The sequence below is a fragment of the Nansenia antarctica genome (assembly GCF_963989245.1).
Source record: "Nansenia antarctica genome assembly, chromosome: 20".
NCBI lineage: Eukaryota > Metazoa > Chordata > Actinopteri > Argentiniformes > Microstomatidae > Nansenia > Nansenia antarctica.
Genome location: NC_137693.1, coordinates 4,323,051 through 4,340,297, shown reverse-complemented (window position 1 = coordinate 4,340,297; position 17,247 = coordinate 4,323,051). Strand labels below are relative to the sequence as shown.

General features: G+C 45.6%; 1 protein-coding gene across 1 annotated transcript; it reads right to left on the bottom strand.

The window, feature by feature from the left end:
• Window positions 1-840: 840 nt before the first annotated feature.
• LOC308174488 (tripartite motif-containing protein 3-like) lies at window positions 841-15,223 on the bottom strand (the record flags this gene model as incomplete). Its single annotated transcript, XM_080549567.1, has 16 exons — window positions 841-2,740; window positions 3,216-3,356; window positions 3,447-3,517; window positions 3,992-4,033; window positions 4,245-4,413; window positions 4,534-4,701; window positions 5,193-5,296; window positions 5,761-6,139; window positions 6,495-6,647; window positions 7,529-7,627; window positions 7,823-7,924; window positions 8,702-8,882; window positions 9,896-10,047; window positions 10,273-10,383; window positions 10,887-11,016; window positions 15,078-15,223. 16 exons carry the CDS (start codon window positions 15,221-15,223, stop codon window positions 2,588-2,590), a joined length of 2,301 nt encoding a protein of 766 aa, XP_080405693.1. The 3' UTR covers window positions 841-2,587.
• Between the last annotated feature and the right edge of the window lie 2,024 nt (window positions 15,224-17,247).

Genomic DNA, 17,247 nt, shown 5'->3' with positions numbered 1-17,247 from the left:
ACACTTTCAATGTAAAATCTCCATTGAAGATGTTTTTTAGTCTAGGATTAGGCTTAAGCCTTGTCTGGTTTCACAGACAAGGCTTAGGACTAATCCTAGACTAAAAAGCATCTTCAATGGAGATTTTACATTGAAAGTGTGATTTAGTCCAGGACTAGGCTTAAGCCTTGTCTGTGAAACCGGCCCTAAATGTAATAAGACAATATGTGTAAATAAGGCAATAACTGTAAGATAAAGTAAACAATTCATACAGTAATAAATAGCAGCAGTGATGCTAGTGAGTGTGTGTGTGTATCTGTGCCCTACATGTATATTGAGAGAGTGTATTTGTGTGTGTGTGTGTGTGTGTGTGTGCGTGTGTGCGTGTGTGTGTGTTATAGTGAGTACGTGTGTGTGGGTGTAGGTGTGTGTGTGTTTTAGTGAGAGAACGAGTGCGTATGTGAGTGTTCGTGTATGGTTTTTGCTTGTTTTTTCTTTTGGGGGGGTGGGTAGCTGTCTTATGGCCTGGAGGTAGAGGCTGTCTCTCTACATGTTTTTGCGAGACAGGATGCTGTGTAGGTAGGTACGGTAGTGGATAGAATTGGCTGTGGCTGGGGTGATCAAAATCAGGTGCACAATTGCACTTTCTGCTTATGTCATTGTGCAATGATCTATTCTAACTATACTCAGTGAACATTCATCAAGTTAATATAGAATTCACATTCATGACAAATTAAACAAACAGTGCAACCATAAAAGTATTATACTTTTATTATTTGCAGTCCTGATTACATACCTAAATCATGTCATGACTTGAACATAATTACACCAATGATTCTTTTTTTCATGTGTTATACAGGATTTCGGTGAAATGTATGCACTATTTATTTTTGTGTTAATTTCAGTGGTGGCTACTTCCTTATTTCTCAGAGTTGAAGCATCCAGCCATGCATTGGAAACAATAAGTGAGAATGACAAACAGGGTAAGTTGAACAAATACTGCAAAGGATACATACAGCTTTAATTGACAAACTGACCTCACTAGCTAAGGCGGAGAAGAGTCGTGAGGGGTTCACAATGACGGCAACCATTACCAAACTCCCACCAGTTACAGTAACCATTACCAAACTGACCAGTTACAGTAACAACATGGTCTACATGCACGGGAGGAAGTGAAAATACCAACCGTACAATCCTGTTATTGGAATAAAGGCATACAGAAGTATGAGTGAATTATATATTGTGATTTAAGTCTCAGAAAGGGTTTTACTTAGGGGTTATATGAAGACACTCCCATTCCAACAAAGAGAGTGAAACATTTTCCATATGTCATTGACTGTTAGCTGGTGATGTACTTCTCCAGAACAAAAAGGAAACCCATCTGAATAGTGAAAGACTGACAAAATAAATACAAATACTAGCAAATCCATGGAAAGTTGTATTGTCAGCCATACCAATAACGATATGATAGTAATATACAGATTTAGAATATTATATATGATGACAATACCTATATACAGAGGCTGTTTCAAAACTATTTCAAAAGTAAAGATATTTGTGTGGTGTTCAACAACAACTTACTACAATACATTTTGGCAAAATAATATCTGAACATAACACCAACAAGAGGAGGCTAAAGAGATGTATTTCAGTGCTACAATATTATGCCAAGGCCGACATGTAGTTTGGCATACAGAGAAAATCCAAACCGCCAAAATTAGAAAAATAATTTGTAGACGAATAAATCATGTAGAAAATGAAAAACAAGTATTTTCAAAAAATACTTTTTTGGACAAAAAACAAACAATGTATATAACTTTGTGCTATTGATGTTTGCGATTCATACAGCGCTATATCATGACCTTGTCTGGTTATCATAAACACAAAGATTGAGCAGAAAGGTAGGAAACTGTGACTTGATCGGATCTTTAGTTTAATATAGGAACATTATATATCCATAATATCCACACAAAATATGTATATGTACAACTATGTAAGGGTATAGATACAAATACAAGGCTTTAATAAACACACAAGGAGTGGCGCACTGAAAATAAGATTTCCTTGAATAACGGTGAAGGATGAGGGGGGAGACATGTACCAGTAGGCCTATAGAAGATCGGGTTTGGTAGCTGGGCTTATAGGACCAGTGAGACTGAATTTGAGTTGTTTTCATTCAGGAGTTAAACACAAGTCACATCCACCCCATCCAAAAGCCAGTTCATCTTGTGGTTGAGATAGCAATTCGATGAAAAGTGCCTCTTATACGATATAGTCCTATGGGATATGTTGCTCTTTATTTGTCTCTTGTCTCTGTTTAGAGCTTGGCTGAATATACGGTGCCTTACTGTGTGAGGTGGGTCTGGGGAGGAGGGGAGGCCAGAGCAGTGGGAGTAGAAGAAAGCTAACAGCACCCAGCGTTCTCTATTGCACCCGGTGGCGTCTGTTGTTGCGTCCATTCAAAGGGAATAAAGAGTAGGACACTGATTTCATGAATTTTTCCACACTCCAGAGACGGAACTGAAAGTTTCATTATGCAGTTGAGTTCCTCTTCTGGGACATCACATGCTTTTTGTCTCTATTGTCTCATCCCTAGTACCCGTCTCCTCTACTGCAGATAGCGGTAAACCTTGAAGCAGTGGTTTCCAGAGTCGGCCACAGCCACGTGACCTTCGGAGGTTAGGGCCAGACCCTGAGGACCGTACAGGGGGTCCGCTGATGTGTTGATGTAGGAGAGGAAGGAGCCTGCGCTGTCAAACACCTGAAAGACACAAAACAAACAGATACCTGTCAATCACCTGTGGGAAAACATCTGTTTTCAATGATTGATTGATTGATTGAAAACTTTATTAGAAGATTTGCAGAAGTAGGTACATGAAAGTACATATTACATACAAGGTCAACTAACAGGATAAAAACCCAAGAAAGCCACTGGCTTATTTCAATTGGGGTCCTTGATTGTCAATTCATCGTTACATGTAAGACAGACAAAAAAAAACTAGTACTATCTACAAGATAATACAGACAAATAACTAGTACTATCTACAAGATAAATATACATCCATCATGGGAAGAACAATACAACAAAACATTAGGTATGTACAGCGGGTAGGACAGGTGGGGAATGTTGTTCCTTTAGACCTTTTTACAATGATATACAAGGCGGTAAATGGTGTGTTGAATTATTCTCCTTGCCCTGTGTTATCTTAATAAAACACATTTGGTCAGCTCCTCACCTGTATCCTGCTGTTGCCCCAGTCTGCCACGATGATGTTCCCGTTGGCATCCACAGCCACTCCGGTGGGGGCGTTGAACTGGCCATTGCCTTCCCCATGGGAACCAAACTTAAACAGGAACTCGCCATCCGCATTGTACACCTGGGGACAGGAAGTGGACACACCTCACTGACATCCTGTTGAAGACTAATGCCAGCTATACATGACTGTTGCTACATTTGCTTGTTTTACCTTTACAGAGTGATTGTGGAAATCTGTCACAATAATTTCGTTCTTGTTGTTCACTGCTACAAAGTGTGGACCTGAGGAAAGAGGTGAAAGGGGAGAGAGAGAGAGAGAGAGAGAGAGAGAGAGAGAGAGAGAGAGAGAGAGAGAGAGAGAGAGAGACATGAGAAGATGATGTGGTTAACTAGATTATGGCTTCAACTTGGCTTTAATTTTCTCTATCAGGAAACCACCATAGCCATTCATGTTAGTCAATTGGAACAATACACCTTTGAACTAAATCATAATCGGGGTGTTTTGTATTGTTTTGGTTACAAATTACACTTGACACATGTCATGATTACAATTCATGATTACAATTATCGTCATAATTATGATTATTACACAACAAGCAGTATATATACACATCTTTGATTAGGCTTATACATATCAGGTATGAGGCAATCTGGCAAGTTGTCAGTTATCATTTTCCAGGGCACACACTGTCGAGGAGGAGATGCAGGTTAGACAGAGAACGGCATTCTGGGAAAAAGGCCACACTCAATACTTACTGAACACAGAGCCAGATTTATTTAAGTTCGCACCACTTTTCTCTAAAACAGAAATGGGGGGAAACAGAAACAAACAAACAGAGGTAGAGTCAGAGAGGAAGGAGCAGCAGCAACCAAGAAAACAGAAGGGTTCTGTCTAATCTATAGGAAGGAATAGTTATCACTAGCTACCAGGGCCATGGCAGCCATCTTGGATCTTGCACATCAGAACACTGCTAACTCAACAAGCAAACTCAACCCCTCCTCCCCTCACCTGCAAACTGTCTGTCGGACGTCCCCCTGGCTCCAAATTTGGTCACTAGCTTCCCATTGGACTGGAAGATGAAAACACAGCAGGCCTTGTTGTCCACGGCGATGATATGACCGTTACGGTCCACGGCCACGCCCTTGGGTCCCATTAGCCGACCCGCACCGATCTTATTCTGAGAGGGAGAGACACCAGATCATAGATAGGCTATAGAGCATGATTTGAGGGGCAAACCTGAAACGTCTAAATATGGGCGCAATCTTTTACAGGAAGAGGAAAAAATAGGAAAGCTCACCTTGAACTTGCCGTCGGAGGAGAAGATGCTGACCCATCGGTTGTCATAGTCGGCCACGATGATGTCACCATTCATATCCACGGTAACACCTGTCGGTCGCTGCAGTTGCCCTGGCGACCGACCTCGGACCCCGAAGCGCATCTTGAACTGCCCGTCATTGGAGAAGACCTGTAAAGGCAGGGCCACAGACACCGCAGGGTGACAGTATATTAGGTCTCTCCTGTATACATAATGGATAGGTGTGTACCGGTACCCTATATACAATGAATGGTCTCTGGAGGGATCTCTGTCTCTACGCAGCACCGCACCATGGGGGACCGAGCCTTCTGTTTGGCTGCCTGTGGAACAGTTTTCCTAGCCAGCTAAGGGCAGTACAGAGCCTGGACTCTTTTAAGACAGGCCTAAAAACCTTTTTATTCTAAAAGGCCTTTGACTGCTGAACCTGTGTTCATTCTTGTGATTTATTCAGTTTGTTTTTTACTATGTTTTTTTTCACTCTGTAGCACTCTGAGATTCTTTTGAATGAAAAGTGCAATACAAATAAAATGCTATATTATTATTATTATTATTATTATTATTATGCCCTGTGAGGTCTAAATAAATGTTTTTTTACTGTACTAGTGACCACCTGTGGACATGAGTGGAGTGGTGTCTCTCACCTGTATGCACTGGTTGTTGCTGTCTGCCACCACCACTCTGCCGTTGCTGGAGGCTGAGATGCCCTGCAGGTTGGTGAACTCCCCCTTCTCCCTCCCTCTCGTACCTGGAGAAAAGGTACAAACACAAAGGCCTCAACAACATGCTTCACTCTCACTGTAGATTTGTTGTAAATGGTAAATGGATTGCACTTATATAACTCCTTTTTTGCTGCTCCAAAGCTGCTCCAAAGCGCTTTACAATGGCCTCTCATTCACCCATTCACACACGCATTCTCACACCAATGGAGGCAAGCTGCCATGCAAGGCGCCGGCCCGCTCACTGGGAGCAATTTGGGGTTCAGGGTCTTGCCCACCTCGACATGTGGCCAGCCGGGGCTCGAACCGCCGATCTGCCAACCTTGTGATCATTAGACGGCGGCTCTACCTCCTGCGCCACAGCCACAAACACAAAGACCTCAACAACATGCTTCACTCCCACTGTAGTAGATTTTTGTTTTGATTTTTTTGTTCCAGTGTTTAGATGGTAGATCTCATCTCATCATCATGGATGCCAGTTTTGATGTCTTACCGACTCTGTGGATGAGCTCGTCCTCGATGGGGTTCTCCTTCTTCTTCGTGGTGCTGTACATGCTGGAGGGCCGCCGGACCGCCTTCTGTCGTATGTGTCCCCCCGTCCCGCTAGGAGACTTCACCCTCCTCTTCACATCGTCCGGAGACTGAGGCACGTCAGAGGGTTTGACCGCCCGCAACCGGAAGGGGCTCCCCCTCACGGGCTGGCCATAGAGGGACAGGGCGAAGGAGAACTCCCCGTCGGAGCGCAGCGTGTAGCCCACCTCGTACGTCCCGTTCTTATTGTCCGTCACCTCCGGTTCGGCCGCCCGGGTTCCGTCTGTCGTGTTGATTTCTGCTTTCAACGCCGCGTTCCCCGTCCGCACCAGCTCTCCGTCCTTAATTGATTGATTGATTGATTAATTTATTAGATTCAAGATTCAAGATTCAAGATAGCTTTATTGTCTGTCACACAGTGACAGAAATTCTCCTTCGACAGGCAGAAGTGCAGCTCAAGAATACAGTTCCACATTAAAAACACACATAGGTCACATACATTAATACATACAATAAAAACAGACGGACATAGCAGTGTTTATAAAATGTAGTGCCTATTTAAAAATAATAATAAAAAACAGTCTAGACAGTATTAGACAAAACTATGGCTGTAATGTCTCACAACGATCATGTGTACAGTATTACTGTAGTAGAGGAGAACGCGAACATCGCATCAAAACAAATGAGATAAAGCACCTTGTCCTTGGTCGTCACGGTGACGCTGACGTGTTGGCCAGTCGCTGCGTAGCGTAGCCCCTCTCCCGTAGCAACAGAAGTGTGGCCTACGGCTGCCGTAGTGATGAGGACCCCCAGGTTCTGGATGGAGCGCTTAAGCCCTTCGGTCTCCACCTGAGATGTCAAACACAGTCCCTCTCTACATATTATGTCATATCTTAGATGTCAAACACAGTCCCTCTCTACATATTATGTCATATCTTAGATGTCAAACACAGCCCCTCTCTACATATTATGTCATATCTTAGATGTCAAACACAGCCCCTCTCTACATATTATGTCATATCTTAGATGTCAAACACAGTCCCTCTCTACATATTATGTCATATCTTAGATGTCAAACACAGTCCCTCTCTACATATTATGTCATATCTTAGATGTCAAACACAGTCCCTCTCTACATATTATGTCATATCTTAGATGTCAAACACAGCCCCTCTCTACATATTATGTCATATCTTAGATGTCAAACACAGCCCCTCTCTACATATTATGTCATATCTTAGATGTTAAACACAGTCCCTCTCTACATATTACATCTTAACCACTAGTCTCTGACAATAACCCTAACCATGTGCCATTTCTTTTTGAGTTCTAACAACTTTGGTAAATGGACTGCACTTATATAGCACCTTTATCCAAAGCGCTTTACAACGACCTCTCATTCACCCATCCACACACATATTCACACACCAATGGCGGCAAGCTGCCATGCAAGGCGCCGGCCCGCTCACTGGAAGCAATTTGGGGTTCAGTGTCTTGCCCAAGGACACTTCGACATGTGGCCAGCCGGGGCTCGAACCACCGATCTGCCAACCTTGCGATCATTAGACGGCGGCTCTACCTCCTGCGCCACAGCCGCCCCTTTCATTTTGGCGAAAGAATATGTCTCCTAGCTCCATCACTGGCCAATTAAAACACAGAATGGTCAATTAAACCATTCTCAGTAGTGGCCTCTGGAGTGGTCGGGTGTTTCTCTCAGGTGTTTCTCCTACCTGGCAGTCCAGATGTGAGTTCTGGTGAGGTCGCTCTGGGAAGTCGTGTCGGGTGAGGGCGGCCACCCGCTCACTCATCTGCTTCTGGACCATCAGGACCTGAAAACAAGAAGAAAAGAGATAATAAAGGACACCCTATTTCTACTACAGTGCACAACCTTTGGCAGGTTGTCATTTAAGGCGGACTTTATTATGTTTATGTTTCATATGAATCGTATGCATGTATTATTTCACTGTAAGAGAACTTTTAATCTTTTTTATTTGATTTTGCGTTCATAAAATCAGTCAACCGACCTCGGTGGCACTGCCGTGGCTGAGGGCCTGCTCTGTGAAACTACAGCTGCTCTGGATGTGCTCCTTCCCCTGGAGGAGAGACGACAACTGGGCCTGGAGGACCTGGAGAGATGGAGGGGAGAGGAGAGGAGAGGAGAGGAGAGGAGGGGAGGAGAGGGAAGAGGAGGGGAGGGGAGGGGAGGGGAGGGGAGGAGAGGAGAGGAGAGGGGAGGGGAGGGGAGGGGAGAGGGGAGGAGAGGAGGGGAGGGGAGGAGAGGGGAGAGGAGGGGAGGGGAGGAGGGGAGGGGAGGAGAGGGGAGAGGAGGGGAGGGGAGGAGAGGGGAGAGGAGAGGGGAGGGGAGGGGAGAGGAGAGGAGAGGAGAGGGGAGGGGAGGGGAGGAGAGGGGAGGGGAGGGGAGGAGAGGGGAGAGGAGGGGAGGGGAGGGGAGAGGAGGGGAGGAGAGGGGAGAGGAGGGGAGGAGAGGAGAGGAGAGTGGAGAAGAGGAGACAAAAAGTGGAGAGGAGAGGGGAGGTGTGGAGAGGAGAGGATATAGGTGTTACAGTAGGTGGGGGGGGTCTCTTTTCTGCTTTATCATCAAATCATCTTACACAGATGAAAGTGTCATAGTCATGGAGGTGTCTGGGAAAATCAATGAGTCTGGCTAGGGCACATGATCACCATTGTGGTCATCATTATCAAGTCATAATTAGTTAGACTAACATCACAGGAATAGTCCACCACTACTATGTGACTACAACACCAAGCATCCCTTGTAATGTACAGTATATTCTGGGGCTGGCGACGGGAATGGAGCAGGCTGTGATAGGTATGCATGGAGTGTGTCTAAGGGGTGTGGCTAATGCCAGGGGGAGTATTCAGTTCTAGGTGGTGTGTCTGACCTTCTGCTTGGCGCAACAGATGTTCTCCAGGTCAGTGACGAGGGCAGTCTTGCGTTGGTGCAGCGCCCGCTCCAGCTCCTCGATGGTGCCTGTGATGTCGTTCACCGCCTCGTTCTTCCTCTCCGTCAGCTGGCGTGATATCTCACCTACCAGCTCCATGGCTGCTGTCAGCTGAGGCAGCCTGGGACAGGAAACGATGTCATTACATTTGGGCCGAAGACATTGGTTTTCACATCTCAAAATGACAAAGTGGATCAGAAGTGGCACAAGTTAGCAAGCAATACCTGTTCTCAAAGTCAAAGTCAAAGTCAAAGTCAGCTTTATTGTCAATCCAATATACAGTATGTACAGATATACAGAGGGCTGAAATAGCATTTCACGTCTCATCCACGGTGCATAGCAAACAAAAACAATAAATAACAATATAATATGACAAGATTAAAAAATAACTATATGTACAAAAAATACTAGATAAAAGATTTGAAATGTGCGGTACAATGTACAGGGGTGGAATACAATATGAACAATGACAATAGCGCAATAGTGGTAATTGGCTCAGTATAATAGAGTAAAGTGGCTAAAGTATGTAAATGTAGGGGGGCAGAGTAGGGGGCGGTGGGGAGAGAGTTCTGTCTACTTTACAATACCCAGATTGCAATAATCCTCAAGTGTTCAGTGCAGATCGATTTCCTTTACTGGGTCATAACGTCTACTAACTTAGGTGTATCCTACAATAATAAATATGGCCTCGCTACTGTTGGGAGAAAATTAAAGATCTGAGTGGAGACATGTGTGAATAACTAAGTGTACAATAGTGTTAATCTAAACTCCTCTACTTTCAGTCATATTGTGGTGCACATCTGCACCCCTGCCGGTGGACAGTTGCCAACAACTCTGCGTCGCACTTTCTAAACTCTAGCGCTTCCTGTCACCACATTTGGTTGCCAAGATTAGTGACCTCATAAGGGAGTCGACTTTGTATTTAGGCTATAGGGCTGTGCTCAGAAAAAGGAGGGACACTCGATTTAGCAAACTCTAGACTGATCTCATGTAACTTTATTAATAAAAGCCTTCAAGCTAATTCGATCAATCTCCCTGTGTTCAATATTCAATATCAATTGAGAAGAAACCAGATTATTCCACAACACTACCCTAACCCGGGTACATGTGTCCTAATCAGACATGGTCAGGCACCTGTTGCGTATGGCGTCCAGCTGGGTCTTCAGTGCTGCCTTGTGCTGCTCCAGGACGTCCCGTAGAGGAACAGTCACATGCTCCCTGTGCTCAGCCTCCGTGCAGTCGAGACACATGGCCGTCTCACATGACTCGCAGTAGAACTCCATCACCTGCAGGGGGCGGCAAAGGGAGGGTTTGAGCAGTTTTAATTTTTCCATCATTTATGACACATTTAAATCCCTTCGTCTGTTCTTCAGCGATCCACAATGAAAACAACGCCTCGGCCACGTAATGTTTTCATTGCTGAACCCAAACAGCCGTGAAACCACCCGGTCGGTCCTGGCCTACTATAATATTGGTCAAACTTGGCCATGCTGGAGGCTGTCAACACTCACCTTGCCCTCGTGGTTGGGGCAGCAAAGGGGCTTCCCTGCGGCGGCCGCACTGACCGACTCCAGGACGCTGCAGGCCTCGGGGCGCGAGCATTCCGGATCTCTCTGCAGAACCTGATCCAATAGAATGAAACTTTATTCAAAGAAGGACTGCTTCTACCACCGGGCCGTCAAGGCCCTGAACACAGAAAAGGCCTAAGTTCTGGGCCCAGGACAGTCCGGACGGATTGTATGGCAGCTAGTGCTGAGGCACAAACATGTACATTTTCAAGCCTGCAAACTGTAACACTTTAAAATAATGAAAAAATACTTTTGTGCAATATGACAACCCTAGTTGACTATCTGTGCAGTATAGTACAGTGGATTGTGTACATAGCCTTTATTGATGTAAACCAGCTCCTTACCTTTTATGCTTTTATGCTTTTTCTAAAATGTGTTTTTTTTCTTCCCTTTCCTAACACCAGGGGAGCCACCCCTCCTAAATTTCGTTGTTTGGTACCTGTACTGTAGCAATGACAAATAAAGTCCATTCCAAAACACTTCAGCCAAGGTGTTCTATTATGGTGGAATATCAGCATACAAGATATAATCGAAGGGAATAAATGAAAAAGGCAGACCTCCATGAGGTTAGTGATGAAGAAGTTATTCTGTAGAGCCGACACCCCTTTCTCTGGCAGGATGGACGTCTGCCGGCACACGGGACACGACAGGGTCAGAGACTCTGGAGGAATGTAGTTCTGGAGACAGCTGAGAGGGGAGAGAGAGCAAAACAGAGAGAAGGATGAGGGAAAAACAGGAAGGAATTAGCTGTTTAAGAATCTAGGAAATCCCCTTAGGATGGTAGACACAGTGTAAGAAAGGACAGCAACAACTTCTGGGTGTTTAATGAATCATGTAGCTACTTGTGTAACAGGTCAGCAGAGCAAGTCCATACTTCGGGGGGTCCAGCCGAGTGGTCTGAACCAAGAACTGGAGTTTTCCATCAGCTCTTGTAGTGTTTAACTCTTACGATCTAGCACTAAGGCCAGACGGCATTCCGGGGAGGGTGATAAAAGCGTGCGCATTGCAGCTGGCTGGTGTGTTTTCAGACACATGGACAAGAGGAACTCTTGCATGCATGTGAGGAGCATGTGAGGAGGCTGTTTCGTAGACTATAGTTCAGCATTTAACATTTAATTGTCCCCTCCAGGCTTCGACACCAAGCTCAGAGACCTCGGTCTCAACCCCAGCGTATGCAACTGGATCCTGAGCTTCCTGCCGGACGGACGCCACGTGGCGAAGACAGCCTCTGACCCTCAACACAGGAGCCCCCCCCAGGTCTGTGTCCCGAGCCCCCTCCTCTACTCCGTGTACACCCATGACTGTGTGGCCACGCACAGCTCCAACTCGGTGATTCAGTTCGCCAACGACACACCAGCGATTGGCCTGATCACTGGCAACGACGAGTCAGCCTACAGGAAAGAGGTCGACCGCCTGGCTCGGTATAGCCAGGAAAACAACCAACCACGCTCTCAATGCGGTCAGGAAGAAAGGAAGGGAACAGGACCCCATCAGACCACCGACGGGTCCGCTGTAGAGAGAGTCAGTCGTTTTGACCAACGACACCAATGACCTCACCTGGGACGAGCACACCAAACCTGGTGGTGATAAAGGTGCAGTGACGCCCTCTTTCACCTCAGGCGGTTGAAGAAGTTCAGCATGGGGCCCAAGATTCCCCCGGGGCTTTCTACAGAGGCACAACGAGAGCTTCCTGACTGCCTGGCATGCTGAATGCACTGGCGTCAACCTACAAAGCGCTGCAGAGGATCGTGCAGACAGAGAGTGAGACCGAGAGCATCTGTTGATGTGAGCTTCCCTCCATCCAGGATATTTACAACAGTCGGTGTAAAGTCAGCAAAGCCCAGAGGATTATCAAAGTCCCCCAGTCACCCCCAACCACAGTCTGTTTGAGCTGCTGCCGTCCAAGAAACGGTACTGTACTTTGGCCTCAGGGCCAAAATCCGGAGGCTAAAAAACAGCTACTTCTTCCACCAAGCAACCAGACTTACGAACGAGGGCTAATAAGGCCTGGTGACTATTTACCCGCTACACTCACATGTGTAATCCACCTGTAAATACTGATGCATATCAGACTTCATCTAATCCCATACCAGCTGCCAACTATTGTTGCCTCAGGGCTATACTCAGGCTATTTCTATTATTATGCTACTCTATTGTCTCTTGTATTATTTTTATTTTTAATAACTACTGCCATTTTCAATTGTTGCTGCAATGTCGATGGACCGAAGCCTAAGAATTATTGTACTCTCTTATAATGGGATGTAACAATAAACAGTTTGAAGCAGTATAAGAATCATTAACATCTCCATAAACGGTATGATAGTTCTTGTTACACTTAAATTGACCACTTACCATCACTGGGTTTGGTGAAAAATATTTGTTATGATGGACCCGATTTGCCTGTTTCCCAACAGTGTAAATCTTACAACAGCATACTATAGATATATTTTGGTGAAAACTGATCATCACAGCTAATCTGGTGAATAATTTAAAATGCAACATTTCTTGTTGATAATTGAATACAATTAGTAATCGATTGTATTCAAGATGGACTTTGGTTAATGCTAATGAATCATTCATAACTTTACCCACAAAACATACGCCACAGAGCATATTCCACTGAATAAAGCATGAATGTTTTATTTTCACAGAGAGGGAGAGAGGAGCGACTGTCACCCTAATTGACGGACAGCCTCTAAACACTGCTCTTGTCAAAACATGCAGAGGATCAGTATGTATCACAGTCAACACAATATCCACAACCTCAGGCTGACAGAGAAAGAGAGAGAGAGAAAGAAATAAAGACAAAGAGAGAGAGAGAGAGAGAGAGAGAGAGAGAGAGAGAGAGAGAGAGAGAGAGAGAGAGAGAGAGAGAGAGAGAGAGAGGACCGATGGAACCGGTCTTTAGTGCGAACGCTGGCGGGGACGCACCAGACGGCACTTGATCTGCTCATTGTCATGGATACGCCTCTACTCCTGTTACTCCACCCACCTCGGCGCAGGTGAAACCACGCTCCGGCGCAGTGCTCCTTTCATCTGTTACTGCCGACACAAACTGCAGAGATGCCTACCTTTGGACTTGTGTTCGTTTTTGCGCGGGCTGAAAATAGAGCCTACTCTATCAAACATGAGGGAGGGAGACAGTGTGTGAGAGAGAGAGAGACAGAGAGAGAGAGAGAGAGAGAGGGAGAGACAGAGAGAGAGAGAGAGACAGAGAGAGAGAGAGAGAGAGAAGGGCAGGAAGATGGAAGGACAGCAACAGAGAAAAAGAGAACGATATGAGAAACCGTTACCAACACAACAGAGTGTTGCGGCCAGGCTGTGAAGTACTTCTAGCCATAGGGAGGCTAGTGTGTCAGAGAGATTGTTGTTCGCCCTCTGGCTACTCCTGACTACCGTACTGCCACCACAGCCTCAAGGCCACATCTGCAGCCTGGGTCTGTGGGTCACCTGACCCAGCCAACCACCCTGGGTACCAGCCTGACATGTTCCCCTCAGCAGCACATTCATCAGGCCAAGAGCTTGGTTCAATTCCATCTCATCATAGTCACTTAAAGGAGCTGTGCATAGGTCTTTTGCCACAGAGACGGAATTCAGTTGGAAGTTGTTCTTTTTTGACTTGCATTGTCCGACATTAGCTGTTTTGTTTCTGCATGTACGGACGATTTGGAGAGGCAGCTACCAGAGACAGAAAGGCAAACATTGGCGAGTCCCCGCGAACACCCCTGGCCAATTGTAAACAAATCTGTATCGCCCCTTGACACTTGATTTTAAGAAATGCCAATCGGGCATTCGTAAATGAAACAGCATTCGTAAATGAAATCTTCCTTTCAAGAGATTGACTTATTCCCTGATCACTACCAATTTAACATAGCCATTAGAACCATTAGAATGCTTGAATGTTATACTGTATATTTCACATTAGGAGGAATCAAATTGCACTCCTGTGGAGAAATTCCATATCTATCTGGAAATAATTGAAATGGAATTGAACCCCACAACCCTTTGTCTGCATACTGTATGCTCAGTGCATGTTGTATGTATCTAACACTGGGTTTGGAGCTTTGTTTTCATTTGGATTAAGCGGATTCACATCGGATGTGTGTCTCAAAGGTTTCACCTGGTTTTTACCACCAGCTTATTTGTTATTTGAAGTTAGAAACCGCGACACACTGCAGCTACATTGCATACAGATCAATTGTGTTTCAGAAATAAGGCCCTGCATCCCCCACCATCAACACCATCATCACCCCCCCCCCTCCCTGACCTAAACCCTTGTGATTATCTCCTGATGGAGAGACACCAGTACAGGACCCCTGAGGGAGTCTTCTTTCTGAGAGAGAAGGCTGTAATCTCGTCTCTCACTGCCTCGCAACAAAGGGCCTCTTTGCAGAGAGCTTGTGTTGACCGACCCCGATTCTCCGGAATGCACTTACAGTAGACGTACTCTCTGTGAGTGGTGCTCACAACTATGATGGTTAGAACTAGGTACCGGAGGAAGGGTGGGCAGTAACCAGGTCATAGTTAGTAGGTCGGAGAAGTCGCGTAGACTCGAGGGCAGTACTTTGGGTTGGTTAGGGTTATGACTCGTCTCAGAGAAGGTGTGTAAGACCAAACAGAAGGTTAGGGGTCACAGTCAGGGTTACGTTTACGATCAGAGTTACATCTCACAGAAGGTGTGCAGACAGGGTAGGACCGTGGAGTTGTAGTAGTGGTTAGGGTTACGGTCAAGTCAGGGTTAGAGTTACCTTTCACAGAAGGTGTGTAGGCAGGGCAGGACCTTGGGGTTGTGGTAGCGGTCGAGACAGATGCTGCAGACCAGGAACTGCTTGTCTATCTGCCTCACCACCGGGCTGGTGCTACCAGTCTCACGCTTCGCCATGGCAACAGACATTCACGGGGACAGCCACGGACCGGGGCACCAATTAACCTGGGGGGAGAAAAGCAGAGTGAGAACAATCCTAATATCTACGAGACATCAAAAGGAGAGGATGAAAGACACAACCAGCGGCCTATCTATCAGGACAACAGAGAGTCACTTTTATAAAAACAACGACCAAAGGATTTGACTTTCGTTTCATTGGGATTCATTCACTTTTCAAAAAATGCCGGTCGAGAGAGGACTCTGGCGTTGCTTGTTCGCCGCTTCTCCGCCCGAAATCTAGGTGTAATTGCAGTATACAGAGTAGATTGTCCTACAAAGACATTTAGATTTAGTAATCTAAAAATGTATTAGACCCCTATACTTTTTTTAATCTATTTTTTTTGTTTCTTTTTATTTTACTACTCGAAAAAAGAGAAAAGGGCTATATAAGTCTAATGTATTATTATTATTATTATTATTATCCAGACAAACCCCCATCCGTTTGGTGCCAGGTAGTAACCAAAAGTGCTAATTCCCTGACGTCGGTAGAAGAAAGTCCCCCATTGTCACGGCAGTTGTTTTTTGTTCACTAGGCAAATGCCAGCTAAAAGGTGACTGTGAAATAAAGTGCACTTGGGAACTGGGTGCTCTACGGTGCATCATAACAGTCTATTGGCAGTTAACTCAAAGAGACCGACCTGCTCCGTAAGTGATCCTTCTGAACGCCATTCAGCCTCAGCCTGCTACTGTACGCTAGCTGGCTTCTGATTAATGGTTCACAACACAAAGGCGACAATAAACCACATCGGAGGCTTTGGAATAGGACAATAAACACTGTCTACATGACAGAGGAGCCTTTATGATGATGAACAAAGACACAATAAAACCAGCCGCACGCACGCACGCACGCATGCACGCACGCACGCGCGCACACACACACACACACACACACACACACACACACACACACACGTGCACACACACGCACGTGCACACCCACACGCACACACACCCACACCCACACACCCCCTGTTGTCACAATTCCCTAAGGAACATATTGGTGTTTAATCTACCAGCAAGGTGGAATGTGTGTCTGCGGTTCTGGATCATGATGAGACATGGGGTCCTGTTATGTGCCCTTGAATATAGACACACACACGTGCACACACACGCACGCACGCGCACACACACACACACACACACACACACACACACACACATTTCCCTGTCGATACACACTATGGATGCTTTTCGTGCAGTCACACCCCAGTCGAGTAAGCAGACAAATGAAAGAGAAAGATAGAGCTCTCTCACTCACATACACCTTCCTGAGTGCTCTACACACAGCTTCTACCACTACCAGTAAGTGCTCTCTCTCTCTCTCTCTCTCTCTCTCTCTCTCTCTCTCTCTCTCTCTCTCTCTCTCTCTCTCTCTCTCTCTCTCTCTCTCTCTCTCTCTCTCTCTCTCTCTCTCTCTCTCTCTCTCTCTCTCTCTCTCTCTCTCTCTCTCTCATGCGCGTACGTGCGCTTCTTGTCTTTGTCTGTCTGTGTTTTAGTGGGTCACTTTCAGACTCTCAGTGATGTCATGGCAGTCATCAGGAGCATTCGAACAGACGTCCGTGATTGGCTGAAGGGGAGTGGAGGTCAACAAGGTCTCTGCTCTCTCACACATTCCTGTAGCTCAGACTTCCTCTACTTTAGTCAGGCTTCAGACGAGGCCTACTGCCTCTGCATGACGTCACCTCCTAGAGCTGATCATTTGACCCTTTCATGGTACACCCCTTCCTTGGTTGAGCATTGACAATCGTTCTAGAATCAATGATTGCAGAATTCCAAATGTAGGGATTTCCAAATCATCAATGATATTACATGATACATTATCAAACATCTCACATCATTACTGGTTAACGCTATAGAGGATGAACGCAAGGCTCCCTCCAGTTGAAGCAAAGGAAATTGGTGAGGGGCTGTAGTTTGGTGACCATCTTGGACCTTTTAAAAAAATCTATATATTCATACAGTACCAGTCAAAAGTTTGGACACACCTTCTCATT